Here is a 26,796-nt window from a genome sequence, read left to right as displayed (position 1 = left end):
CCCGGGCGCAGGCAGCGAGGCTCTGCCCGGCCTCGGGCATCACGTAGGGAATAGACGAGGGGTCGGCGGCGCCGCGCAGCTCTCGCGGTCCGGGTTTTGGGGGGTTCGTTCGTGCCGGTGGCGGGGCGGGGATGGCGCAGCCCCCCCGGCGAGGCGCGCAGCGGGTGCAGCCGCGCAGCGCCCGCCGCCCGGCGCGAAGGGACGGAGCCGCATTGGAAAGTTGCGTGCTGGTTTTTGGGGAGAGCCCGGGGAAGGGAGGGGAAGCGATAGGGACCGGCCGCATCCCGGACACCCGCATCCGGATGCCCGCGGCCCCGTGCCCGGTCGCAACCTGGGGAAACTTTAGGTGAGAAATCACAATCACCTGGCAGGGAGCAGGCGGCCGGGAGCCGTGCAGGGCGGCGCGGGGAGCGGGCGAGGCTTCGCGGCGGTGGAGGCACCCTGCGGGCAGCCCCCGGGAAAGCCCGCCCGCCCTACGTGCGGGACCCGCGCTTACTTTGCGAACGCCCGGGTGTCCCGGGACCTGGCGGGTTCGTGGCAGGTTTTGGGGCGCGAGTGTGTTTTTCTGGTCTTCGCTGAAGAGCTAGGCTGGGCTATCAGGAGGCGCTGGGATGAAGCCCCGGTGCTTGCGTTGCTTTGGCTTGGGGACAGGAGAGGGGGCAAGGGCGGGCTGAGGCTGGGCCCTGTGCTCCCCGGCCACGGGCTTCGGGCCTGGTTAACGGGGGCAGCAGGGTCCCCCCCGGAGCAGTCCCTGGAGGAGGAGGATATGCCTCACCCAGCCACCCGCCGCTGTCTTGGGGCCCCTTCTGCGGTCAGCAGCCCAGGAGCCGCCTGGCAGGACGGCGGTGCCAAGCCAGCAGCTGCGGAGCTGTGGGTTTCCCTTCCCGTTAGCCGGGGCCCCGGGACGCGCCTCAGACAGCCCGGGGGGACGCGGGGTCCGGAGCCGCCGTCTGACCCGGGCAGCGTTAGGTAGCGAGGCGCCGTGTGCGTGCGTGGGTCCCTGCCTTCCCCGGCCCCGGGGCGGCATGGGCACCAGCTCCCCCTTGGAAAGGGAAGTGGCAGAGTCCCTGCTGCCTGAGAAAGTCCCTCTTCTGCAGCAGCGAAGCACAGACGTTCCCGGCAAACACGCTCCGTGTACATTCAGTTGCCGCTTGGCATCGCCTCCTTCCTTATGGTTATAAAGGAAAGGGGAAAAAAAAAAATCCCATCTTTTGTTCAAATAGGGAAAAAAAATGACTTGGTACTCGATGGGGTGAAGAGAAAGGGCGAAGTCCTGGGAGGCCCCTGCTGAGTGCAACAGTCTTTTCAGATGCTCCCCGTCGCAGGGGCAGTGCCTGGTCTCCCGGAGCGGGAATTGTGCTGAGGCGGATCGGGCTGTAACCCGAGGCTGGCTCCTGCGGGTGCGCTGGCCAGCCTGGCTGCCATCCCTGCGGCTGCCGAGCCCCCGCGTGTGCCTGTGGCTGTGCGTCCACCTCCTTCTAGCCTCGAGTGGGCTCGGCATCGGGTGTTCTAGCCGGGAAGGGTTTTATGAGCCAGCCGTGTCTCTGAGGCCATTCAGTCGCTGTAAGAAATGTTTATTTGAACGCGGGGTTTTCCCGGCTAAGCAGAGCATCACATGGTGTTGGAGCCAGCGAGGAAGTTGTCTCCCTGCGGCCGACACCGGCGGCTGTTTGCTGAGACGTTGTTGTGCTGCAAACCCAGCCAAATGACTTTATTGCTAGCCCAGTGAGCAAAGGTATGGGCTAACAGGACGCAAACCTCCATCAGGCTATGCTCAGCTCCAGTAAATTAGCCAGCCTAGTACGAAAAACATGCCAGAGGTAGATGGATTTATGTTTCAGTCTGGTGTATCTGAAAGCCTTCCCCCATTATGAAAGTCCCTCTTAAGGTTCCCTAAGGGAGGTTAGTAGAGAGGGGAGATGTTTTTAATAGACAATAATATGATAATCCACATGGAAAAAACCCTCATGCAATATTTCTACAGTAAGAGATAAACAGTGCAGCTGCCAATTTGTATGTAGCCAAGCAAACCCTGAGATAACCGTGGAGGGGAGTGGGTGGGAGACCCTGAAAGATAAATCTGAAGGCTGGATGACTGTGTGTTTTTCATCTTCCCATAAAAAGCAATCAAGTAAGAAAGTAGCAGATTTGAGTGACCCAAGTACTGAGCCGTTCAGACGATGTTGTGCAGCTCCGAGCAAAGCTCACTCTTAAAGCCGTCCAAATAGTTTGCTTAAAGGCTAGTATTTTTAGTAATGACTTAGGAGATGTAGCAAGGTGGGGAGGGGGACCAAAACAAATTGCTGCCAAGCAGGCACACGGCCGCACACATACAAACACGCGCGCACACACACACCCACGCAAGCGTTGAGTGAAATGCCTTTTGCCCGTTGTGCTGTTAACTTGGCTCTTACTGGGAACAAAAGCTTTTTTAGCCTAGGAATCAGACAGTTGTCAGGAGCATCACTGAAAACAACTGATACAAGCTCAGTGGGGGGTTCTGACCCAGGTTAGGATGCTGCATTTTGTTTTCCTAACTTTCCTGCCGCAGAAAAAGCATGGCGTGTGGTGTCCGGAGTGACAGGCAGGCGTACTGGTCCCAGGGGGCTCTACGGAGGTGCTTAGCATCTCCCTGCCCTGCTCCTTCTACCCCCCACTCCCCTTCCCAGTATTTACTCTGTGTTTGGTACCTTGTGCATGGCTTAGAAGGTTAAAATGAGAAAGCAACCTGCTTTGCTGGGCTGGAGAAGGCAGCGTTCCCCGTCCCAGCAGCGTGCCACTCCGGGCAGGCGGGTGGGTTGGTTTCCTAGCAGAAACCTCCAGTGCCACTGGGCTCCAGGACATGCTGGCCTTGTATCACAGATAGCCTGAGAGGAGAAAGCATCCTTCATGGTGTTTAGGAAGCTGTCAGGTTCAGATAAGGCTGGGATCCTATCCTGTGGGACCCCCAGTTGTATTAATAAGGAAAAATTAATTTTTAAGCACTGGGATTGCTGCCAAATTATATGACCTCTGACAGACCAGCTGTGCTAGGAAAATAAATCGTCTATATCTGAGACCTGTGATCCTATCTGAAATCGAAATAGAAAAAGTCGGCGTTTAGCCACGATGGTGGGGGCAGATTGCAGCAGCCTGAGAGCAAACTGGAAGCTGCTAAACTTGCTCTCCATTGTACGGTGAAGTCACCATCGCTGCGTCCCCATGGGGTCTCGGGAATACAGTTGTCTAATCCGGGAAGTGTGGAGAGCTGATGTGCCTGCACACACCCAAGCCGGGGCTGACGGTGTCGGCACGGAGGTGAGGGCAGAAGCGGGTGTGAACGTTTCCAGCTCTGCCCTCACTCTGTAACAGCCTTTTGACACATTTCTAATTATAATACACACACAGACAAAGAGGTAGCTGGGCTATTTTCGAAATCCCTGTCTACACCCTGGTGGAAACCGCAATACTAGCAACAACATAAATCAGGGCTGTTGCTAGCAGTGTTGCACACGGCTTAGCGCTACAGTAGCATGGTTTTAATCATACTCAGAATCAAAGGGTCAGCCTTTTCCCTGCCTGAGCCAAATCACAATCTCAGAAGGCCGGATCCTGAGCCAGGCTTGATGCCTGCGCAGTGAAAAGACACAAGCGTAGACACAGAGGAGAGGTTTGTCAGCACGAGGTCGGCAGGCACAGGGCCAAACACTCGAAATCACAACTCGGATCTGTAACCCTTTCTATGTGTAAGTGGTGCTTGCGGATCGCATGGGGGGGACAGCTAGAGTGATGCTGCGGGGCTGGGGCCCCGACCACAGGCTTGGTGAGGCAGCCTCTTCCCAAACAGGTTGGGGAAAGGGGTACCAGCGGTGACTCGGCATGCAGAATAGCCTTAAGTATTACTTGCAGGGATGGATGGCTGCGGAGACTTTCTGTCTGAATGCTTCTTCCCCTGTCTTCATACTTGATGTGTCAAAGAAAATGGGCCCCAGAAATGAAGTACTGGGGTCTTTGAAACCTGCTCTGATTTCTCCCCGTGCATTTGAGACAAAGGCAAGATATCTGCCCTAGCTGTTCTGGTGGGTCACCCCTAGCTGTGAAGTGCTGTCTGTGTGGGGCTTGAATGCCTGTCTTTCTTCTGTGTGTCCCTCCTAGGAAGATGGTGAAGCCAAAAGGACACTGTCCTTTCACTCTGCTTACGTTTTGTTGAAAGGGTCCTTTGGACTCTGGTTTTTAGGGGATGCTTGTGGGGAGAGGAGGGAGGAAAACCCCAACCTCTTGTGTATGTAGGCTCATATGCACATACTTACTATCTCCCTGGTTCCTCCTCTCGCTTCACAAGCGCACAAATCTACCTTTTTCTCTTACACGCAGAGCCCCCTCCGGTCCCCCCCCACCTCGCTGCCTGCCACACACACACTCCTGCATCCTTCCCTTCCCCACGCTTTCCCTCGCGTCCCTCAGCAACTTTCTCTCTCATGCACACCCCTGGGCTTGCTCCTGCTTTCCTCTCTTTCTGTTTGACCACTGAATATGCGCTCAGCAGGAAACAATGTGTTTAAGACACTCGCCAGAATGTGTAATAACTTCGGCACTAGCAGTGAGGCTCAGCAGTAGCTGGATTTGAGCAAGCCGTTGTAAAGGCTGAAGCCACTGCCGCTCGGCAGCGTGCGTGGAGGGAGCTGTGGCGGGGCCTCTCCCTGGGTGGCTCTGGAGGGGCTGGTTCCCCTCCCGTCCCGTCCCATCCGTGGGGCTGCCCACTGCCAAGGCACGGGATTTTGCACTGTGTGGCTCCAACAGCGCCCTTGGGAGGGAGGGCTGAGCCAGGGGTGGTGTGGGATTCAGAGAGGCTCTGCCAGCCGCTTTGGGAAGAGGCAGGAATAAACTGTCATTGCCCAGTGGGCAAAGCCAGGATTGAGTTTCTGTGAAGAACGGACCCTGACAGATGGGCTCGAAAGGTGTGAGGGAGCTGGGAGGGCGCAGGGGGAGATGAGAGATGGGGTAGGCTTTTTTTTCTTCTTGGAATTGTTGTAATAACAATACTAATTAGTATTTCAGAGGCATTGAACACCTTTCATCAAGCCTGAAGCTCTTTAGAGAGGAATCCTAGCTGAATCCATGGCTCTTTCTTTAATGTGTGGAATTAGAAGTGTCTCTTGCTTTTCCTCCATGGCCCTCGAACCAGCCTGTTACTGATAGCATTCACGGGGGTAGCTCAGCAAATTGTTTCATCCTCACATTATTTCCTAGGGTAGCCTATAGGTAGGGTGGCAGGCTGCCATGCGGGAAGCCTCTGCTTTATTTCTGCCTGTCCTGTGAGCCTTCAGGCTTCCCCGAGTGTCCGTTTCCCTGCCTGCAGTACTGGTGAGGTTTCCTCCAAAACTGCCCAGTCTGCAGCTTGAAGGTCTCCTGAAGCTGCCACCTGTCCCTGGGAGATGGCAGTGTGTTTCCACGAGACTTCAAACACTTAGGAGCCTAACAGAGAGGCAGGAGAAACAGGCATGATTCCTGCAAGTTCAATATGCAATTATCCCCCTCCCTTGCACATGCATGCACACACTCACACGCTCTCTTAAATGATTACCGGAGTAGCCAGGAGTTGTAATTCCAGACCCACCAATTACATTGGCAGGCAAGCCAGGAGAATTGTGTGCACACATATCTATATAAAGACTAACACTATTAAGCTGGTTGCCCTATTGGAATTGCATTTGCCTGTGATATAAGATGACAAATAACAAAGTTAGCAGAGGTGGCACCATGTAAAACCAGGATATAAAATCTCAAAGATACATGGGGTGGGGGTGAGGTGGGAAACACCAAAACCCCAGAGTGGCAACATTTAAAGGTCAAGGTTACCTCTGACTCAAGTGGTACAAAGCAATGCCAGCCCCTGGAAAGCAGCTATCTAGAAACACAGGAGTGGAAATCAGCTGAACTCCAGTGATTTCAAAGCAAATTACCTGGATTTGCATGCAGGATTTGACCTCTCATTTTCCACATTGAAGCCTGAAGTCTCTATTTCAGGTTTCTGCTTAATTCTTCTGTGGATTAACATGGCAAAGAAAGTGCAGGTATCGGAAATCTCCAAATCTCCTTTTCTCTCTTCCTCCCTCCAACACTCCCTTCTTATTTAAAAATAATTTTAAATGATCTCTTTTTGCAAAGGCTCACAGCTAAAATGTTCCATTTGCTGAGCTTTCCAGCATTCCCCTCTCACTGCTGTCCAGCGCTATAAAGTGAATATATTGCATCCCTCCCCAGTTGCCTTAGGAAGTGGTCAAACGGCTGCATTCCTCAACTGATGGATTGGCGCGTTCCTTTCTTGCTTAAGCCCAGACAGTGTTTTTATGAGCCTGTCTCGTGACAGGCTTGAGATGCTTTGAATCAAAGAAAATCCTAGTTCAGATCACAAAAGCAGTCTTTAAATTCTGCTTTGCTGTGCCCCTACTTTTAAGTAAAATTTTAGTTAAACTGATAAAGGCCCTCAATGAAATGTTCAGGGGACTTTCCCTGGTTGTGTGATATCTCAAGACGTGGATGTGGGTGCTGCTCTGGGATGAACGTGCGTGTAAGTGCTTTGTGTGGTTTGGGTGTGTTTGTCCATTAATTTGTTCAGGAAGCCTTTGAAGCTTTATCTCACAATCCAAAGCAAACACGCTTCTGCTAAAATGATCTATGCTACTGGGGATAAAATATCTAATCTTATTAGCTTCCTCTGCACTATGTCTCTCTCCTTGGCCAATGGCTAAGCTGTATCATTTAAATCTGAGAGTTCGCATTTGTGTTCCTGCCTGATGAGAAAGTTGTGCTGTACGGTTTGGGATGAGAGCCCCTGCCACGTTAGCTGTGCCCAGCCTCATCCCCAGGGCCAGAGCCTGGGGAATGAGGCAGGATGAACATTAATAGTAATGAATCCTTGGCAGAAGAGATCTGTTTCTCCCCTCCATGCCAGGGTTTGGCAAAGCACTTGGATGCATGTTGATGTTGAAAAACTTTTCTTCTTGAAGAGCCATTTGGCTCTAGCGGGACTGCAACACGGGGTTTGCTGCACAAGGGCTCGTGCCAAGTTCAGCAACTCTGAGAGCCGTAGGTCGTGCGTGCCAGGACCCATATCTTGCTGCGCTGTCAGAGGGCTGTCAGGGCAAATCTCCTCTGCCTGGTGCTGAATCCCAGGACGCAGAAATCTGCGGTGTTGGGATGAGGATGCGGAGCTGGGCTGTGAGGGCCTGAGGTGAGGAAGAGAAATAAGCGATGAGGCCAGGCAGCACATCCCTCTGCCAGGGGACTCCCGGGATCTCTCTCCCTTGCTCCTTTGCTGCCCTTGGAGGCTGCTCTTTCCGAGCAGCGCTGACATTGATGTGCTACTTGTCTCTGAGGCAACAAGAATGCCTTATATTTTGTGTGCAGCCCTGAATTACATCCCCAAAGTAAACTGAACCCAGCAGATCAAAACATGTGATAGTTTTCTGCTGGATGCTACAAGCTCTGAGAGGCTGTAGTGTGTGTGTTTGTTGTGAAATGGGCCTCTCTGGTGATGATTATTTTTGTTACAGGCAGAGTTGGCTTTAGTTTCTGTGTTGAAGGTCCAACAATAACAGTGAGCCCTGCTCTCCTGGGGTGAGGAAAATCCAGAGGGGTTTAATCGGCAGGAAATTCAAGTAGGAGAATGCTCTGCTCCCGGCCTAAGGGTTCAGCGTGTGCTGATGAGCTGCAGAGCTGAAAAAACCCCAAGTGTGGGTGGAAGATGATGGGGCCTGGCTGTTATTTTTGGGTCCCCTGAGTGATGATTGCTCGTTGCAGCCCAGGGGAGGCAGGGGGAGACTTCATCAGCCTGGATGTCTCCAGCACATCAGCACAGGGAAAATGGGGTCTGCCCCTCATGAAGGGTGAAGAGCTCAGCTACTGATATCCATCTCCATGGGAAACTTTGGAGTTGCCTGCCGTGTGCTGTGGCATTTGCAGGAGTCTGCCCTCCTGAGCTTCTCCAGGTCTTCCTTTCCCATCCCTATGGCTTGGTTGTTGTCCTCTGGTGTAGTTCCCCTGTTGGGGTGGTCCTGCAAGGAGAGGGTTGCTGGGATAATATAAGTCATGTGGTGGGCCTTAACGAACGAAGGGGTCTGGGGATTTCCCATCCTGAACACAGCCTGCTCTGACACTGCTGGGGAGTGCCAATGTCTAGCCTCTGTTGGGGAGCGCGGCTGCTCTCCCGTGGCCTCACCATCGGCTCAGCGCTCCACTGGCTCCTCCACCATGCAGGCTGGCAGGGGCCTCAGCAGTTTGCTTTCAACGCCTGCATTTTGCTTACTGAGCAATGGGATGTCCCACGCACCTGGCAGACTTGGCTTATACTTAAAAATTTAATTTTAATTTTATAAAGTGAATTCAGGGCTGGCAAAAGCTGCCAGAGCCCATTAGCTGTGGAGCATGTCTTGCTTCCAAAGCATACAGCCTGGGCAGTAGCCATGCCACTCACTTTTTTTTTTTTTTTTAATTTTTGTGTGGATTCAATTCATCAGTTTGAAAGGACACATTTATGTAGAAGCTTGACCCTCTACTCTGTAGAAAACAGACCTGATTTTTATACAGAAAGCCAGTGGTTGGCATGTCTGCTGAGGCAAACCCTTTGCCCATCAGTGGGCACAGTGATAGATTTTTTGTTTGTTTGTTGCAGGTGTTTATCTGCTAGATACCAGTGAATCAAAACGGAAAAAGCCTGCCAGAACAATTACAAAGTTATTAAAGTCATTTTGCCTCTTCAGATAAGAAGCCCCAGTTTCCCTGATACACTGTTGCCCACCACATGGCCTGGGGCTGTGCGTGGACAAGACAGCGCTGTACTGAAGTAGCCGCCTTCCTTTCTCTGGACCTTTTTGGGGAGGGATGAATGGGAGGACAAAAAACTGTTCCTCTGAGAGACACAGATAAGCTTTCCTGCAGGTGGAAGGCTTTTCCTGCTGCAGAAAGATGGTGAAATTTTCCTGGTGGTATCTGAACACCTGAGGTATGTGGCTGGTGCTCCTGTCCGCTCAGTGGTTTCGCCTGCTTGTCCCGTTTTGCTGCAGAGACCACAGCTGCAGAGAGCTGGGCTCCAGCCCCTCTCACTCGCTGTCCTCACCAGCACCAGCAGTTTAACCTGGGCACCAAGCTGACCTGAAATCAGGATCAAGCCCATGGATTTCCTTAGCTCTGTCCCACTGACCTGCGATGGCCTCGCAGGGCAAGGGAGAGGTTTTGAGATCAGGGTAAACCTGGGTTTCTGCTCTTGAGTTCATTTGTCAGGGAAGAGCCGGAGCAAGCTGGAGCCTGACACCCCTGTTCACATTGCAGTTCCCCTCCAACTGGTTGAGTTGCAACGGCTCAGAGTATTCATAGTATCCGGCGCGAGTAGGGGGCTAGCAGCTTCTGAGTGGTGGGTGATGTTGGTGGTATCAGCCTAGCGGGTAGCATGTGTGTGAAAGCTGGAGAGACGGGGAGGGGATGACGAGGTGTGGAAGGATTGACTGTATTTTCATTGCTTCGAGACTTTGCCCTTTCCAAGAAAAATAATCTGCAGCTTGAATATTTCTCTTTGCTGGAGGGGGTGGACATGTGTGCAAACGAGGTGTGAATTTTTATGAGAAGGTGTGAAAGTGTGTACATGAGTGAAGTGTGAATTACACGTCTATTTGTACATTGATGTCAACAAGTCCGTGAATTTCTTCCTTCCACGTGAATGTCTCTTTCTCTTTCTCTCCCCCCGAACCCACATAGACACGTGCGTGGGCAAATATGCCTTGCTGAGAAAAGAGATTTGTGCAAGAACGTAGGTTTGTAAATGTTTGTGTGTTGAGCAAGCTCTCCTGTGGAACAAAACCAGATGTTTTTTGGTATTCTCAGCTCTTCCGTGGCGGTGTTGCGATTTTTCCCCTCATATTTTTCAGGATAGTTACAGGATTATTTTAAGAAAAAAGGGAAGGCTGCAGAGATGCCTTTGGGTGCGTGAGAAGAAAGTTATTTTGAAGAATGAATGTGTTAGAGGGCATGAAAAATATGGGAGAAACTGAGATGGTGCTTTTTCATGGTGAAGGAAGCCTCACTCCCCCACAAAGGGCCCTCCTGTTGCCCTTGTTCCCGCACAGGGCACGTGCATTTTCTGCAGGCAGTGTGCAGACAGTGTGCAGGCAGCAGGTTGTTTGTTCAAAGTGCTTTTTTCCAGGAAGCATTGCTGCCGAGGGGTCCTGCTGCTCGCCTTGGCTCCGGCAGGAGGGCAGTTTGAGGGCGGGCTGAGATGTCCGCACTGAGAGCAGGCAGACTTGTGGCAGCCTGGCAGGGGACACCCTTGGGGCCTGGCGGACCCCACGGCAGAGGGACAGAGCCAGACTTGTGGTGTGGGCTTGAGCCCACACGAGTCTGCACCGCTTTGCTTTTCCCAGGCAGTCCCAGGGCTTTGCAGTGAGTGCCGCTGCAGGAGGGACAGGAACAGCCCTTGGGACCAGGGCAGTGAGGAGCACCGCAGAGACCCTCAGCCTGCAGAGCTGATGTGGTGTGGGACGTGCAGCTACTCTCCTGCACCGCGGGGGATGCTCCTCCTGTGCCTCGGCTCCCTTGGGCGCATGTGATGCGCCTCAGGCTCCATCACAAGGTGTGCACATCTGGGCCCTGGGAAAGTTCACCTGCACCCTCCTGCAGGACCGGAGCCCTCTGAGACTGAGGGGAGGCTGTGGGGATAGCTCTGCAGTGGGGACAAACCACTAGTGTTTGTATCCCATGTTGTACCCCATTGCTTATCATCAAGGAGGCGAAAACCTTTCTGCAACGCGGGACCGGGGTCACCCTGTATTCCTGCCAGCCTGCCCTGTGAAGGGGCTTAGGATTTTGCTGTGGGTTTTTGTTTGTTTGTTGGGGTTTTTTTCCCCATTTTGTTGTGGTGGGTTTTTTTTTCCCATTTTGCTGGGTTTTTTTCCCATTTTGCTGCATGTGCAGAGGCAATGCTGTCTTCTGGGGGCAGCTGTGGCAGCCTGTGAGGCTGTGGTGCTGGAACAGGGTGGTGGCCGGGGAGGGGGGGAAGTGAGAAGCATGCAATAGGGGCCCCGTGGAGAAAGGGACTTTGCTGGGATTTGTAGTGCGTTATCAATGACCCTGTAATGCAGATTTTCCTCCAAGCAAGTAATGCAATAATAAATTTGATTTGCAGCGTTCATGAGATTAAATGTTTTTTTGAAGATGAAATCACCCTCCAGGGCCTGTTCTAACCCAAAGCTCAGAGTGCTTCCTCTGCTCACCATGCAGCTGCTGCCAGCCATTTGCGGGCTAGCCCCACAAAACCACCACTGCTGATTATCCACGTCTGCAATTCCAATGGCTGGGTTAGCTTGAAAGGTTTCAGGAGGCGGGAGCCCATCTGCTGAGATGGGGTGGTGGGGGCAGGCAGGGTTGGGGAGGGAGAGCACAGCAAGCCGAGAAGGGCTGTCCTCAGCTCTGCCGCCAGCCATGCGGGTGGGCCTGGGCTCGCCATCAGCCCTGCCGTGCCTCAGTTTCCTTCCTTGGGACCAGCAAAACTTTCTCCACTCCTGCACCTGTACCAAGGGTCATACGCGTCCAAATTTTGGTGTCTCTCCAGGCAGCTGTGGGAGACTGCCACAGAGCAGCTTGCAAAGGAGGCAAAAGAGGGATAAAATGAGGCAGCTCCAGATGATCTGATATCAATCTGTCTCTTACTTTATGGCTCTGTAATTGTCTCGGCAAGAGCATTTATTTCTCTTTTCTGGTCTGTGTGAAATGTGGTATGTAAGTGTGGCAGGAGGTGGAGGGGAAAAGGAGTAGGTTTCTTGTGTAGAATAATTGCTCTTGCCCAGAGATTAATGTGAAATATTAGAGTATCAAACGGATGTCAACGGCCTGGAGAATGGCCTTTATCAGACCACCCCTAGCAGTGGCCCAGAGGGACTGGCTTTGCGTGGCCGATGCCCAGAACCCATTTCAATGCCTTGTTCCCTTCTGTGTCTCTGCAGCTCAGCCGTGTGGGGGCCGCCTGAACTCCAAGGATGCCGGGTACATCACTTCCCCGGGGTACCCCAATGACTACCCCTCCCACCAGAACTGCGAGTGGGTCATCTACGCCCCTGAATCCAACCAGAAGATAATCCTCAACTTCAACCCTCACTTTGAAATTGAAAAGCATGACTGCAAGTAAGAGCCTTCCTCTTCCTCTATAGTACATAGTCACCTCCTCTTCCCGTTTTGCCTAGCGATATGGACCTCGTGCTTCCTTGCGCGTAAAAACAAGCATTGTCCTGAGCCCCCATAGCGCTGCGTCTCGTTGCCTTTCAGGGGCAAGTGTGCCTCTACCAACTGTGTGGTTATAAATGCTGGTTTGGACACACAGGATGAGCCTTGAACTTCTGGTTCTTAACTCAGCCTGGTATCACCTGAAAGCAAGAGCTAACTGACTTTCAACCTGAATTTGACTTTGGTTAAAAGGCAGCTTGTTTTTCTCGGTGTTGAAGTGGCCTCACTGTCCTTTTAAACCGTGCTGGGAGAGCAGAGCAATTTCCTGGCATGTAACCAGGCAGAGGTACGGCATAGAGGTATGGCTAGGGCTGGAGACCCAGGCTCGGGCCGTGTGAGGCTGGGGGCTTGGGGGTCCAAGCTATTTGGGTTGGGTCTGACTCTCTACAGTGCTTATTCTGCTGCATTTGGTAAACTGGGGGTTTGGGTTTGTTTGCCTTTTTTTTCCCCCTTTTCTTTTAAGAAGGGACTCAGAAACTAGATGTCCGGGAAAAACAATTAACAGCTAGTAAAGAATAATTAACGGCATCAAAGGGCACCATAAAAGGCTGAGTTAATAACACGGTCTCAGCAGACATATAAATCTGTGTGTTTAATCTGGAATCCGCAGCTAGCTGCAGGGATGCCTGAGCTGTGAAGGAGCTTGGGGTCTCCTAAAACAGGCCTGACACAGCAGTCTTGCCAGACACACTGGTCCTGTTGATTAAAAGAGGGTTATATATGGAGAGGGGAACTCTGTTTGCAAAATGGACAGAGGGGCATGGAAAGCATTTATGGGGCTGTAGAATCAGTCCTGTGGAGAACAAAGAATTCAGCATGGGTTTGATGATGTACTGAAGGTTATGAAGCATAGAGCTGGATCCTCAGCTACCATAAATCAGTGTAGCTCCTCTAACTCTAATGAAGGTGTGCTGATTGATGTCATTGGGGATCTCATCACCCCCTACAGATAAAGCCTAGGCTAATAAGGCTTTAAGCACCACGAACTCTCCCTGCAGTCACTGTGTGTGGAAGGCGGTTAGCACTTTGCAGGATCAGGTCTGTGTTTAGAGAGGGGAGAAGGTAGAGAAAGTCTTAATGTGGGCATAGATGAACACAACAAGGCTTTGGCAGCATGTGTGAGAACGATGGTTGCTATCAGATTTTATTATTGCTTGTACAGGCTGAACTGTATAGCCTTCCCATAGCTAATGCAGTTGCCCCAAATTCACAGTAATAAAAGCTTTATAGGCCTATATTCAGAGTCCACAGAATACGTGATACGTATTGGGCAGGGCAATGTGTGCTGGGCAGGAGACCCCAGCTTCTGCCTTTCCAAGGTCTTGGGCAAGGAAAGCCAGAAACCCCCACAGGCACCTGGCTTTTCCTCCATGTGTAGGAAGCTGTCAGTTGTAGCTCTAAGCACCTTGGACAACTTTTGCCATGTTTTGCTGCTTGTGAGAAAGCAGGGTCTGGTCCCAAGCTGCAGGTGGTGTGTGCTGGAGGGGCTGCCTGGATGCTGGAAATGTTCCTTTGCTGCTTTCTACTTTACAGTGGCAGATCTTCTGAGTGGCTGCTATGTGGTCTCACCCTTTCCCTTTCTGTGTGTACGTGCATGAGGGAGCCTTTAGTTAAAGCAGAAAGGTTTGAGTTGGAGGGTTTTGGTCCCCCATGTGGAACATGAATGGTGGAGGGTTTGTCAGGGTCTCTGATTCAGTTCAGCTCCTGTGGCAACATTGCTCTCTAGAAACCAGGTATTAACATCAAACCTTTCCTGAAAGTGAAGTTTTGCCTGCACCTCTATCCTCTCAGCTACCACCTGTGTGCAAGTGAAGCAGGGTTCATCCACAGTGCACTTGGGCTTCTGCTGGTCACAGGTATGAGCTGGGAGCCAAGCTGACTTTGGGTGCCTGCTCCCTAGAGCCAGCACTGCAAAGGAGTGGGTTTGAAAGAACTTCGTGGCCAGTACTTGATGGGAAGCATAACCAAACAAATGAAAACAGTGCATGATAAACACTGTCTGAAAGAAATTGATAGGAGGGAGATTTTTTTATTTTTTTAAGTGACCTACCAGAAGGAGACAAGTATTAACACTGTAATGCTTGGGCATTAAGCAGTACTAATGGGTGACCATCTAGTAATAAATATCATCTGACTATCAGAGGGTATTTTATGAAGAAGCAAAGCCCTCATTGCAGCTGCAGGTGGGAACCTTAACAGGAACAGGAGTTCAGCATCAAAGAAATACAGTCTCAGGGCAGAGCCCTTCTTTTGACATCTGATCATTAATATAGAGCACATTCACACTAAAGGTGACAGGCCGATGAACCCCATTGTGGCGCTCTGTTTCTGGGCAGACAAAGTTCCCTCTGCTCTGGTATTGCTACCTGGCGGCTATTGGAGTGGGAGCGGGGCCAGTCTGTGCTTCTAGCTGCCAGAGGTAAACGCCGTAACTCCTGCCTCTGTTGCTTCTTCCTTCGACATTTAGTTTTACCTTATTAGGCTAAAATTTCTCCCTCATAAAGCATAACATTTACATTCCTAAAACCCATTCTAAGGCCCACAAAAATATCTGCAAAAGTCTTTTTAGTTTTACTGTGTCCTTTCTGGCCTTCCTTGTATCTGCTTTAGATTTCCCCTTGGGATGGGAGACGTTTCCTCCTGTGTTTTGTATGGTGCCTGGCACCCTGGGGACCTCTGTGGAAAGGTCAGTGATTTCCCCTCGGTGGCCAGCTGGCCGGAAAGGGCCTGCGTACCTGGTGCTGCCTGGATGCCGGAGCCAGAGCTGGCTGTGCAGAGCGGCTTTGGCAGCAGCTGGCCCTCCCTGCCTGGAGGTGGGAGCATCAGCCGGGGATGGACGCCCAGAGGTGGCAGCCAGGGGCGGCTGCTCAGTGCTGATTGTTGCTATTGTTTTTCTGGAGGTACATCTGGGCTTTTATTTTTCAGCTGTGTCCAGCTGCATTAAGTAGTAACTGCACCCCCACCCCCAGTCATGAAAGGAGTAATTTGGTGTAATTGAAGCCCCGGAACATATTGCCCTCTCTCTCTGTGCTTCATCCATGCCCCAAGGAAGCGCCTTACTTTGGGAAGGCACTTCAGGTTAAGAAAACTGGCCACCTCCTGCTGTCTTGGCTTCTGTGCACCAGCACAGCAGGGACCCCTGTTGCGGGAGGGTGGGCACCCTGTGATAGGGACTATGGGATCTGGGCCATTGTTCATGCTGTCCTGCAGCCTTGGGGCCGCAGCAGTAATGGCAGAGCCAAAAGGGAAGTTCGATGCTCCAATAAAAGACCTGCCAAACTATTCGGAAATAATTGTAATAGCCTGTCTGCTCGCTGTTTCTTCCTCTCCATGCCCCGAGCACAGCTGTTGCTTGGGCGCTACAGACCTGCGCCATTGCTATCTGCTCTCTGAACAGGGAAGTGGCATCCAGTGGAAAAGAGCACGCTGCTGCTGCTGTGGCAAAATGTTTCCACTCCCCATGTGGCATGGAGGTAGCTGGGTAGCCTTGTGCATGACAGGGTTTATTTGTGATCCCAGGAACAACCTGAACCATCTGCAATAGGTGTACAGTAGGGGTGGCTGTCCCCCGGCTCGCATAGCCGAGCTGCCCGCTCCCTCCTAATTGCCATTTCCCTGTTCTGTCTGCGCTGCTTGCTTGGAAAATCCAAGTCATAAACCTCAGCTCTGTGTGAATCACTGCATTTGTAACCACCTTTTTCCATTCATGCCTCCCTCCCACTGCTGCACTGCTTTGGCCCATTAAAAGCTCCCTCCCAAGGTTGGCTACTGACTCTGCCGGAGGATTAGGCTGGGCAGAGCTGCCATTGACTGCCGGGACGTTGCTGTACACACATGGCAGAGGCACGCTCCTTCCAGACTGCAGCGGACGGGCTCATGCTCCCTCTGCAAGCAGAAGACCTTTCAGCTGAGTCATAACATCTGTACCAGAGGAATGTTATTTAAAAAAAAAAAAAAAAAAAAAAAAGCCCAACTGACAATTAGACCGTGTCAGTAGCTTTTTATGTAGTCCTGGGTTGCGGCCTGGGGAGGATTTGGGGGACCGCTGCCGTGGCTCGCAGCCCCCTCTGGTGGCACATGCCAAATGCTGGCGAAGGTCTCTGGAGAGAGGAGCCTGGGGCTCCAAAAACAGGCAGGAGTTGGCAAATTGGAGACAGCCCAAAGCTGCACAGTCAGGCTCTTTCTCCTGACTTTGGTTCCCCATGTCAAGCCCTGGGGGTTTCCAGAAACAGGAACTGGGGCCACCGTAATGAGGAAATTTATGCAATTGTAACTGTGACCTCATAAGTGCCACAGTGGTGTAAAGAGAGTTGAACCAAGTTCAGCATCCTGGTGTGTGCTGGATACTGGGCAGGCATGGCAGGAGATGCCCCTGCTCCCAGCCTGAAGGACAGAGGGGACCACGGTTTGGCAAGGGAAGACACCATGCTCCCAGCGCCCGTCTCGCAGAGCGCTGCCTTCCAGGGGACACTGGTAATAACACGCTGGTGTTCCTGGGCCACAGTACAAAGGGTGAGACACACGGGCTCGGCTAGCCGGTGAAGGCCTCTTATGGCAGCACGGCCATCTCCTGTGCTTCCAGGAAGCTGGGCACTGGAACAAAACAGCTCTGCATCCTTCCTAGAGAGCAGCAGAGACGCTGACGGGGGGAGCTGCAGCCAGGCCTAGTGCCCACAGACAGGCAGGCAGCTGGTGGCTGCAGTATTCAGCCTGGCTCTCTTGACCGTCTCCTTCAAACAAGAGCATAATATTGCAAGAAGCTGTCCTTCTATCAGTGAAGGTTAAGAGTAGACAAGGCAGCAATTATGGACAGCTAATTAGTAAATGCTTTGAAAAGTATGCATAATTAGCTTATTAGTAAACATTTTAGAAACAATGCGGTTCATCTCGAGATTGGGAAAATGCTTAGAAAAGAGAAACACATTTGGAGCACTACAGAATGCCGGGGCTTGGGGGGGTTCTTCGCTGGGATGCAAGGGGAAGTGACTGCATCTCCTTCGATACTGGGGGAGTCAAGCTTTGACTTTGCAGAGAGAGGAAGTCAAAGATGAGATGTTAAGGAAGGCATTTGCTTGCTCATACATTTGTGGCATGGGTAGCCAGAAGCAACATTTCTAACGTACAGGAAATAATTCAGTCTGGGTAACGTGACACTGCAGCTCGACTTGTCTTCAAATGAGCTTCTACTGTTTTTTAACTCTGTCCAGCATCCGCTGTATGGTTCATAATTCCCGTCAAGCCCAGGTCATTTTCCAAAATGAAACATCAATGAATGGGTTAGCTGTGACAATGTTAGACCAGTACATGAGCTAACAGCTCAAGGTTGTTCACGTCTCTCTTTTCTGCTGCCCATCCGTAGAGCTGTGAGATCTTAGCTCACTCTGCGGCTGTGCTTCCCCATGCCCCAGGGCCTCTACCTGGGGGGACAGGCCAAGTCCAGGCTCTGCAGAAGGTGATGGCCCCAAAGGCCCTCTCCTGGGGTCTCCTGCGTCCCGCCAGCTCACCAACATCCGGTGCGTAGGAGTCAAATCTGGTTTTGCACCTTGTTTCCTGTTGGCATGATGACAAATTGAGGGCCAGCTGGTGACACTGGGAACAATAGCATTAGAGACAGAAACCTCTCCCCCTCCTTCCTGCTAGCGAGGAGGAGGAGGCGGTGTACTCGCTTCTTACTCAGCCTATCTGGCTGGCAAGGGAGGGAGCGGGACCTGTGGGTCCCCTGCAGTGTCTGGGGAGGAAGCCAGCACAGCGCTGGCTGTGGTGACTCTTCACTAACTGGGTTCAGGATCCAGCTAAAAGTGTCAGAAACCTGTGCCTTCTGTGGGCGTGCAGTGCCAGCCACGCTCCAGCTCTAAGCCCCTTGCATCTTTGCTGACCTCGCTTAGCGCAGATGCCATAGGACAGTAGTGGAGCAATCCCATTGAAACAGCCTGATGATAACCACAGTGTTGAGATGCTCGTGCTTTCAGCAAAGAGGCCGAGGCCCTTGGCTCTCTTTGCAACAGTGCTCCAGCTCACTGGGTGACACCATTCACAGAGAGAGGCTCATCCCAAACAGGTGGGCCTCAGGAGCCTGTCTGTGGGGATATAAGTCTCAGTCACTTTTTTTGCATCACACAGCGGGGTTAGCAGTGCTCTCCCGTGTCACGGGTTCGCTGTCTGGATGCAGGAGTTCAAAGGTTTAGTGAATGTAAGGAGAATGCCAGAATGATATTAAAAAATATACCCTTTTTTTGTTAAGGACCAGATGCAAAGCCCAGTAAAGGCAGCGGGAGGTTTTACCTTGATTTCCATAGGAACTGGTTTAGGCTTTTAATGAGCAACTGTTTGCCTTAGCTACATGCAGCCTCTTTAATGGATATCATCCCTATTGTCAGGCTGTAACAGGGCAGTGGCAGACTCGCCAACAATATCAGGGCTGGGAGTTGTGAAATTTGGGTTCTTCTCCCTCCCTGCTATTGATTTACCATTCCTGCTTTGGCAAATCGCTTCAAATTTCTGTCCCTATAGAGAAGAGAAGACGTGGGCATCTGCAGGCATAAAAGTCTAGATAGCAACAGTGCATTGCACACTCCCCTCAGCAGGCTGCTGCATAGCAGCATCACACAGGAGCAGGTCAGAGCGCTGCAGACAACGATTGGTTCGTTCCCAGCCTTTTCTGGCCGGGTGTGAATTCTGCAAGTAAATATGAATGCAAAATAAAAAGAACAGACTGCAAAGAGCAGACTGAAAACAGAAGAAATTTCTGGTTGCTTTTGGCCAGAGCTCAGCACAGAGCTTATTTGAAAGAATTGGGGGAGGTTAGTTTTCAGTCTGAGACTAGTTCTCCGTTTTCTTTAAATCAAGCAGCTTGCACACCACTGTTGAATGGCAATGTAATAATATGTTGCAAACCACAGTCTGGTGATCCTGGAATTCCTTATAAGTTAATAGCAGTCATGGTCCACTAATCACAGCTAGGATGTTTTAAGCAACTGTCTTTGATATATCAGTTCAAACACACCATAGAAACCCTTCCTTATGCTGGCTTAGCAAGTAGATCAGTAGATCATTAGGAGGAGTGAATAACCTGAGGTTTTTTGTTGGAGTTTCTTTCCCCCCTGAATCCCAAGGAATTCTTAGGATCTACATACAGTGTTGCTGAGCAATCGCAGTCCAGTAGTATGGTGGTGGTTTTAAAGTAGCACTGGGTCAGACATGGAGATATTAGTGTTTAATATATGGCTAGAAGCAGAGCCTGAAGCAGTGGGGTCTGACAGCAGAAATCCTATGCCAAAGACGTAGTCCTGTTACAAATGGCACAGAAACTGGCGGGGCGGCTGCTCTGTGTGTGTGCTGTGGCTGACCCAAGTGTCACTTCTTGCAGAGGTACAGAAGACGTTGTGGTCAGTGCAAGGAAGGGCGCGCCTCTGTTTTTTGAGGTGGGGTCCCCTTTTGCTGAGGCAGGCAGCACTCGCCCGCGGGCGGTGGGAGAGCCCCTGCGCTCAGCCCCGTGCCTGCCGAGGCTGTGCCGCGTGCAGGGTGTTTGCATGGGAAGTGCTCAACGTATCAGAAACCTCCAGGGAACCCTCGGAGCTGGGGTTGTTGACGGATGTCCAACAAGGAGTAGGACCCCCCCCGCTGGCAGCACAAGAGTTTGAGGCATGTGCTCAGCTTCCTTCCTCTTTTGGGAGTGTTGGTGTGAGGTTTCATTTACGTTGTTATTTTGCAGTGAAAAGGGAAGGTGTAATGCCTGGCTCTCACACGTTGTGCCTTTGGTAATGCTGGTGTTTGGCTGATAATCATGGGCAGGAACAAGGTCTGGGATCTTCATCAGCAGAGGGGGCTGACTCACTATTGACTGCATCTTGTTGAAGTTTTTTGACCCATTTGATTTCTTCGGTTTTCTTTTGTGAAAACCCTCTGATGTTTCTGCCATTCAGGAGCAAAACATCTCTCTGTGTCTTTAAATATGGCAGATGGGGATTTCTTCAGATGTCCAACAACTCAATTGAAGGAGACCTCAGGAGACCTCTCCCCTTCCCTGTCCCCCTTCTCAGCCTGTCTTTTCATCTGCAATCTGGAGATGTAAGGGCTATAGTAATAGAGTGTCAGAGGAAGTAATTGATTCATCACATGCCGAGAGAGGAGTCTGTTGCCTTCAGTGTCAATGGAGCTGAACCACAGCCTGGAAGGGTGAGGGAGGCTTGTAAACACTCCATGGCTGAGCTGGCAGGACAAAGCAGATGCACTGCCGTGGCTGAGCGAGAGGGTGACACAAAGGGTTGCTTCAAAGAAAATCTTCCTGAACAAAGCAGTGGCAGGGCCCTTGTTTATGGGAGAAACAGGGACACTCCCATCCCCCTGTTCCCAGAGCACACTAAGGAGAAAACGTACCAACCAGCTTCATGCAGCAGCCCACTCCCTCGTCTCTGTCTCCCTCTCCCACCTTGGCGTGGCTGCCTCTCCGACCTGCTGTCCCAGGCAGGGCTGAGCTCACTTCAGGGGTACTGGCCAGCCCCTGCAAGCGGCTAATTCCTCCCACACACCCCCAGACAGATACCGCTGCCTCCGGGACCCAGGCGGGAGGCCACCGCTGCTGCGGACGTGCAGCAAGGCATGATGAGTGCATGGCACAGCGCTTGCCCTTGTCTGGGCACTGAGTGTGCTCAGACCCTCAGCAAGGCTCGGTTCAGATGTCTGTTGAGCTGCAAGTACCCATATTTTGGGGGGAGAAGGGGGTAGGAGATGCTGCACTACCTACACAGCATGCAAGGAGCGATCAGGCAGGTTTGGTGTGCTCTTTGCCCCAGAAACCGCTCTTACTACAAGCTGGCACGGTCGGGTTTTTGTGGAAGTGCCCAAATAGAGGAGGCTGCAGGCCAGCCTTGGCGGCAGAGCTTTGCTTACTTGTGCATCGGCTAAGGCAGGAGCTGGGCTGTGAAGAGACTGTGTCTGAGAAACTGTGGGGTCAGAAAGCCGGCCTGTGGTGGGCCGGTCCCGAGGTGACCGTCCGTCGTTAATGAGGGATGTAGGTAGCTAGGAGCACGAGGGTGGGCTGGTCAGGGCTCTGTTCTTGCAACCTCCTTTATACAATTGGTGCTTAATGAGTGTTTATTTCGGTTTTGTGCTGAAAAAAGCCAGTGCAAATGAGTGATATGTGGAAAGCCAAGCCGCAAAGCTCCCATCTGATCCCAGTTCTTACCAGCTCTTTCGTTCTTCATGGCATGTTGCGTCTAAGACCGTGACTGATGCCGTGCCAGCAACGCACAATGGGACATCCCTTGCTACAGCTCTGGGGAGGGTGTTCTCCTCTGGGAACAGGGCTGGCACAGCGAGCATGTGAGCATCCCCTAATCCTCATCAGCACCTGCCAGCCAGTGGCCAGACCTTCAGCCACCAGCGCCAGCCTGGCCCAAATTGGTCTCCATCTATTGCCTGGGCTGTCGGGCACTGAATCCCATCAGGAGATGGGAGCCTGTTCACTGTTCCACCCACTGCAAAGTGAGCATTTGCCCTGTCTTCTGCCTGCTCTGCTGCTTTTCGGCAGTAAATTTTCCTCTTGTGGTTGTTATCTTTTATTTTTTTTTTTTTTTTTCATTCTCTTAGTGATCAAGTGCTTGTGAGTGGTGACAGTAAAATGACATAGAAACCAAAGTCTAATTTTTTCCACAGATGGATTGTAGCAGAAGGAGGAAAGTGCAAAGGCAGTTTCTCAAGTGTCCTGCATTTTGGGGTATGAAAAGGTTGTGAGTTACTTCAGTTCCCTTAGAGCAGCAACAGAAGGCAGAATGCCACGGAAAGGGGGGCTATTCTTAACATGCTTTATATATTTTATTCCTGGTTTCACCGTGATTTCCCCCCCCCAAAGAATACCAAAGGCATCTTGCAACAAAAGACCCCTGCAGCTAAAGATAGAAGGGTGAGGAATTTATAGAGATGGTTTTGGAGACAGAAATAAAATTACACAGCCATGTGTAACTCCTGAACAACAGCCTGCAGAAAACCCCTAAAGTGCACATTAGCACATCTTGTTTTCTTATATAATGAACGGTTTTCCAGACAGGCCCCAGATGAGAGCACTTCTCTACTCCAACGCGCCTCTCCGCAGCGATCTGGCAACACAGCTTGAAGAAGGCAGCCCGAGGATGAACGGCAAAGCGCGGGGGAGCCTTTGCTCTCCTGTCTCAGGGGGGGCAGCAGCATGCAGCATGCTAGGAGCTGAAATTCCCTCCTGAATCAGAACTTGCCACAGAGGCAGTTTGCAGCTATGTTTTATTCTTTCCTTTGCAAGATGTATTTTGGCTACCTTTTTTTTTTTTCCGCATAAGTTAACAGTAACTGCTGAAAGACTCTTCCTATCAGCGGTGCTTGTACGGGGGTGAAAACAACCCAAGGAGTATAAATAGAGGCTATTTGTAGTTTCCATTTTTTGTCTTCAAGGCATTTTTGAAGAAGTTTTCCAATCTGTTAGGGTTATTTTCTCTCTCTCTGTCTCTCTTTTTTCCTTTTTTTTTTTTTTTTTTGACTGGATGACTGGATTTTTCTCATTTCTCAGAAATTCTGGTCAGATTTTTGAGGAGATAAGAAAATAATCCAAAGCACAGTGGAATGATTACAAAACCCCACAATACTGTGATTACACAAGATGGAATTGGATGCAACAAATTCAAAACAAACTTCCGAGAAATCCTAAGCAATTTGCCCCCCCAGGCCTGGCTCTCCCCCTGCTGCCACCGGATTTTGGTCATTTTAGTCACTGAAACCCAGTGAAATCCCTGCGGATTCAGAGCAATGATAGCCTATTTCTCTCTGCTGTTGGCAGGGGCATTTATTTTCATCAGGGCAAGACAAGGGCAAGCTCTGCCTGCTCTGTGTGCATCTTTTGCCTCAGCATGGGCACAAGAGGCCCCACAAGCTGCAGACTGAGACCAGATTCCTCTCTCCTACGTTCAGCCACCTAAAGTCCAGGTCCAGTCAGCGAGAGTGAGTTAAACTACCTCTGTCGTCAGTGCAGAAGAACGATTAATCCCACCCCAAGCTGGGTGTGAGGAGTCTGCTTCCACTGAGAGCAGAGGAGGTTTAGTTGGCTAAAGCTAGATATGATACAAGCTTTTTAGGTCCGTGCACAAATCTATATCAGGATCTGTGTCTATGAGGACTGATTCTCTTCTCACCCCAGGATAAATTAGGAGTGATTACCCTTAAAATGATGAGTTACACATGTGTAAAACCAGTTCAAGTCAAAGGAGACTCCAATTCATCTGCTGTATTTATAATTAATTACTCTGATTAAGGGCTGGCAGCTAAGATCAAACTTCATTGCTCTTGTTTCATCAGACAGCAGAGGTGCTTGACTTTGCTATCATGGCTATAAAAAAATACCATTTAAAAGTCCCCAGTAGTTTCTGCAGCAATTTAACCTTTGAAGGGTATGTCCTGCAGTTGCTCAAGATTGTATAAACCTCACAGAAAAGTTTTCTTGTCTTTCACAATGTAACCACCCATGAAATAAGGATTTGGTTTGAAGGTGGTGTATGAAAGAGCATGAAGATGGGTGGTGACACAGAAAAATCAACTAAGCCAGCTAGCGTGTAATGGACATTAATTCTAGCCGCCTCTTGATTGCAAAACAAGCACAGAGCTTCTGCTTCACCATTTCTTAACCATCTCTATACTACAGTTGCTATTTCATTTCTAAGAAACAGCCTTTTCTTAGAGGATGTTTAAAAACCCTTATGCTTTTTATAACAATTTCTGAGAAACAAACCCCCTGCCACCTTTTCAAAGGGAACAATTGCATTTACCAGCTGACATTATGGCTAAGCAGGTTCCCCACACCTTCCCCCAGCTACCTGCAGAGTATTAACACCTGCTGAATTTCACTAGAATTGCCGATTCTCTTCCTATTTTCAGCAGATGCATTCGAGACACCATGACATATGGTTCAAGCAGACCAGAGGTCTCGAAGGCTCAAGTCAACACTGGGCATTCCCAAATTTGGGGCTGTTGGCATGCAGTCAGTACCTATTTGTCTCTCTGTCTATCTAGGCCAGACTCCTCCAATATAATATAATCTGTCTAATCAAGGCTGGCTTCTATTCTTGGCTGTGCTGCAAACTTCCTGTGTGACCTTGGGCCAGCCACTGCTCCTCTCTGCCTTCCCACCTCTCAGGGTCTCATGAGCATCCCATCATTACTGTTTGCCAGGTGCAGTCATGAGCCCCATGGAAATGCCTATAAATAACAGTTCCAAATTAAACATTGGGGAAGTTCAGGTTAGAGCCTTGCGACTCTCTCTGGCCCTGGCAAGCACTGGAAACTGGGCTTAGCTGTGTGCAAGCCCTCACCTACTCCAAATCATAGCTCTGGAAAGAGACTGAGAAAGCTGCCAGCTAGGTCAGAGCTTGGTCTGGGGAGCCAGCCCTCCTCAGGCTTTGAAGCAAGGCTCGCACAAGTTTATGTATCAGGAGAACTTACATTATGGCTGTGAACATTATATACATGATTTATTGTTCATGTTTCTCTCCATCCTAAGCTAATGTCCCTGTAATGTCCTTGAAGCGTGTTTCAGTGGGGAAGGACTCAGCATCTCTTAGGATTTGGGGCTGAGGGGCAATAGGTTTGCTGCTTATGCGTGGAGCAGTTTGAGTCCCAAACTGGTGCTTTGTGCTGAGTTGTGTGCCTCAGGAGAGGAGCACCCAGAGGAATGGCGCAGGCTCTCCAGTGCTGCTCCCCAGGTGGGTTGGAGGGTTTCTGGAGCTCACCAGTACCTGGGTGGGCACCTGGGAGGTCTGTGCTGGCCTCGGGGCGGGGTGGGGGGGGGGGTGGGGGGGGGGGCGGGACAGACGGACAGTGGAGCACAGCTCAATGGCCAGGGAGCACATTATCTGTTTCACAACAGAAAAGGACTGAAAAGGTGGAGGTCTTCTCATAATCACTGCAATTGGGGCTTGTTTGCCTTTATTGTGCCTCGCAGCCTTGTTCGGAGAGCCAGCAGCAAAGTGACTTAGGGAAAATAGAGAGAAAAGAAAGACTGGAAAGCAGAGAGGATTGACTGGAGGAAAAAGCAAGCAAGCAAGCAAGCAAGCGTGAGTAATACAGGCATTAGAAGTGCTTTATAATTAGTTTATAAAAGCTCTCTTAACATCAGCAAAGCACTTTCTACTAAAAATCTTTAATAAAAATGCAGCAATATTTGTAAGCATTGTATGTTTTCCATTTAATTCTGTTAAACAGCTCCAAGAAGAGCATCTAAGCAATGCCTTTCCCTCCTTTCTCAACGCCCCGTTGTCTGGGCAGTTAAAAGCACTTCAGCTTTGCCTCTCTGCCTTAAAACTCCCTGGTGGAAACCTCTGTTTGAGGCAGTTTCAAACCAACTGGCTGGCCTTCCCACTCAAGCAACAAGAAGATACCTTGCCGCTGGAGGAGCAGCCAACTGCAGTCACCTTCCCTGCAAGAAGACTTGGTTAATCCATTGACTATACTTGTGGGTTACGGATGCGGCACCCTGCCCTCACGTATTTATGGTTGGCTCATTGGAGCAGTGCCTAGATGGGGAGAAGTGGCCATGAAATATGCTTGGAGATGGCGGCTTGCTCAGGGGAGGTAATGCCAGAGAGGTCAGCCGACAAGGATGTTGGTGCACGTTGACTGAAACAATGGATTTGGTTATATGAGTGAAATGCAAATTGCTGGACACTGGTCAAGACAGTTTGGATGCCATCGCTGCATAAATATGTCCCACCCAGCTGTGCCCTAGTCTGTAATTATCTGGAAATGAAATGGTTAGAGTAGAAAGCATCCCCAGGGTTGGGTTTTCTTCCTTCCTATTTTTCTTCTTGTTTTTCACACGGGAAGAACAAAGTCTGTAAACCATGCTTAAGCTTAACAGAAGCAAAGGTCTGGCCAAACTAGATTTTAACATGGCCAGTGACCCAACATGAGGAGAATGGGGTGTATCAGCTTATTTGATTGTCACGACTGAAGTGCATGATGCCAAAAGAGTGTGGTGGGGATTAGCCAGTGTTCTTGCTGAAGTTTGAAAGTTTCATGTTTTGGACCAGACATCTTTGGTGTTCATTTTGAAAGCCTAAAGCTTAATTGCTATGTTGGAGAGGAAGTAGGTGCTCCTGCTCATCTGGGGAGGAGTTATTTCCTGAGTGTAATCCTCTCCCAATTCACGCTCTGTTTATATGACCTGAAGAAAGAGAGTTTTGCCTCATGAGGAGCAGAGGGCTTGGGCCAAGATTTTTTTAACTAGGGAAGAAAACTCTTATGCATTTATATTCATTCTGCATTTGGCAAAAATTACTCCCTGACCTTCTCCTAGGGGCTTTTTTAGTTGTTTGTAACATTTGATTTATTAAGGATTAACTCCAGTAGGAGAAAGCTCGGTTAGATGCTTGGATGAAGCCAAACAGGGTTTAATTCAGAGAGGCAAATATTTCCTGATGATTTACTTACTAGATTCATTCTTTTAATTTTCCATTTGCAGATTGCCCATGAGCAGATTGCAATATTCCCAAACTGTATGTATTATTGGAAGTTATTCACCCATTCAATAAG

General features: G+C 50.5%; 1 protein-coding gene across 3 annotated transcripts in view; it reads left to right on the top strand.

Annotated features, from left to right (window-relative positions):
• NRP2 (neuropilin 2) overlaps positions 1–26,796 on the top strand; it is a gene marked incomplete at its 5' end in the record, with an annotated part of 90,157 nt that overhangs the window by 165 nt on the left and 63,196 nt on the right. For all 3 annotated transcript variants that reach the window (XM_082314131.1, XM_082314130.1, XM_082314132.1), the window contains one exon: positions 11,973–12,150. In XM_082314131.1, the coding sequence (XP_082170257.1) occupies positions 11,973–12,150 (178 nt within the window). The remainder of the gene's footprint in view (positions 1–11,972; positions 12,151–26,796) is intronic.

The sequence above is a fragment of the Platalea leucorodia genome (genome assembly GCF_965183815.1).
Source record: "Platalea leucorodia genome assembly, chromosome: 5".
Classification (NCBI taxonomy): Eukaryota; Metazoa; Chordata; class Aves; order Pelecaniformes; family Threskiornithidae; genus Platalea; species Platalea leucorodia.
This window is presented reverse-complemented; position numbering and strand designations above follow the sequence as displayed.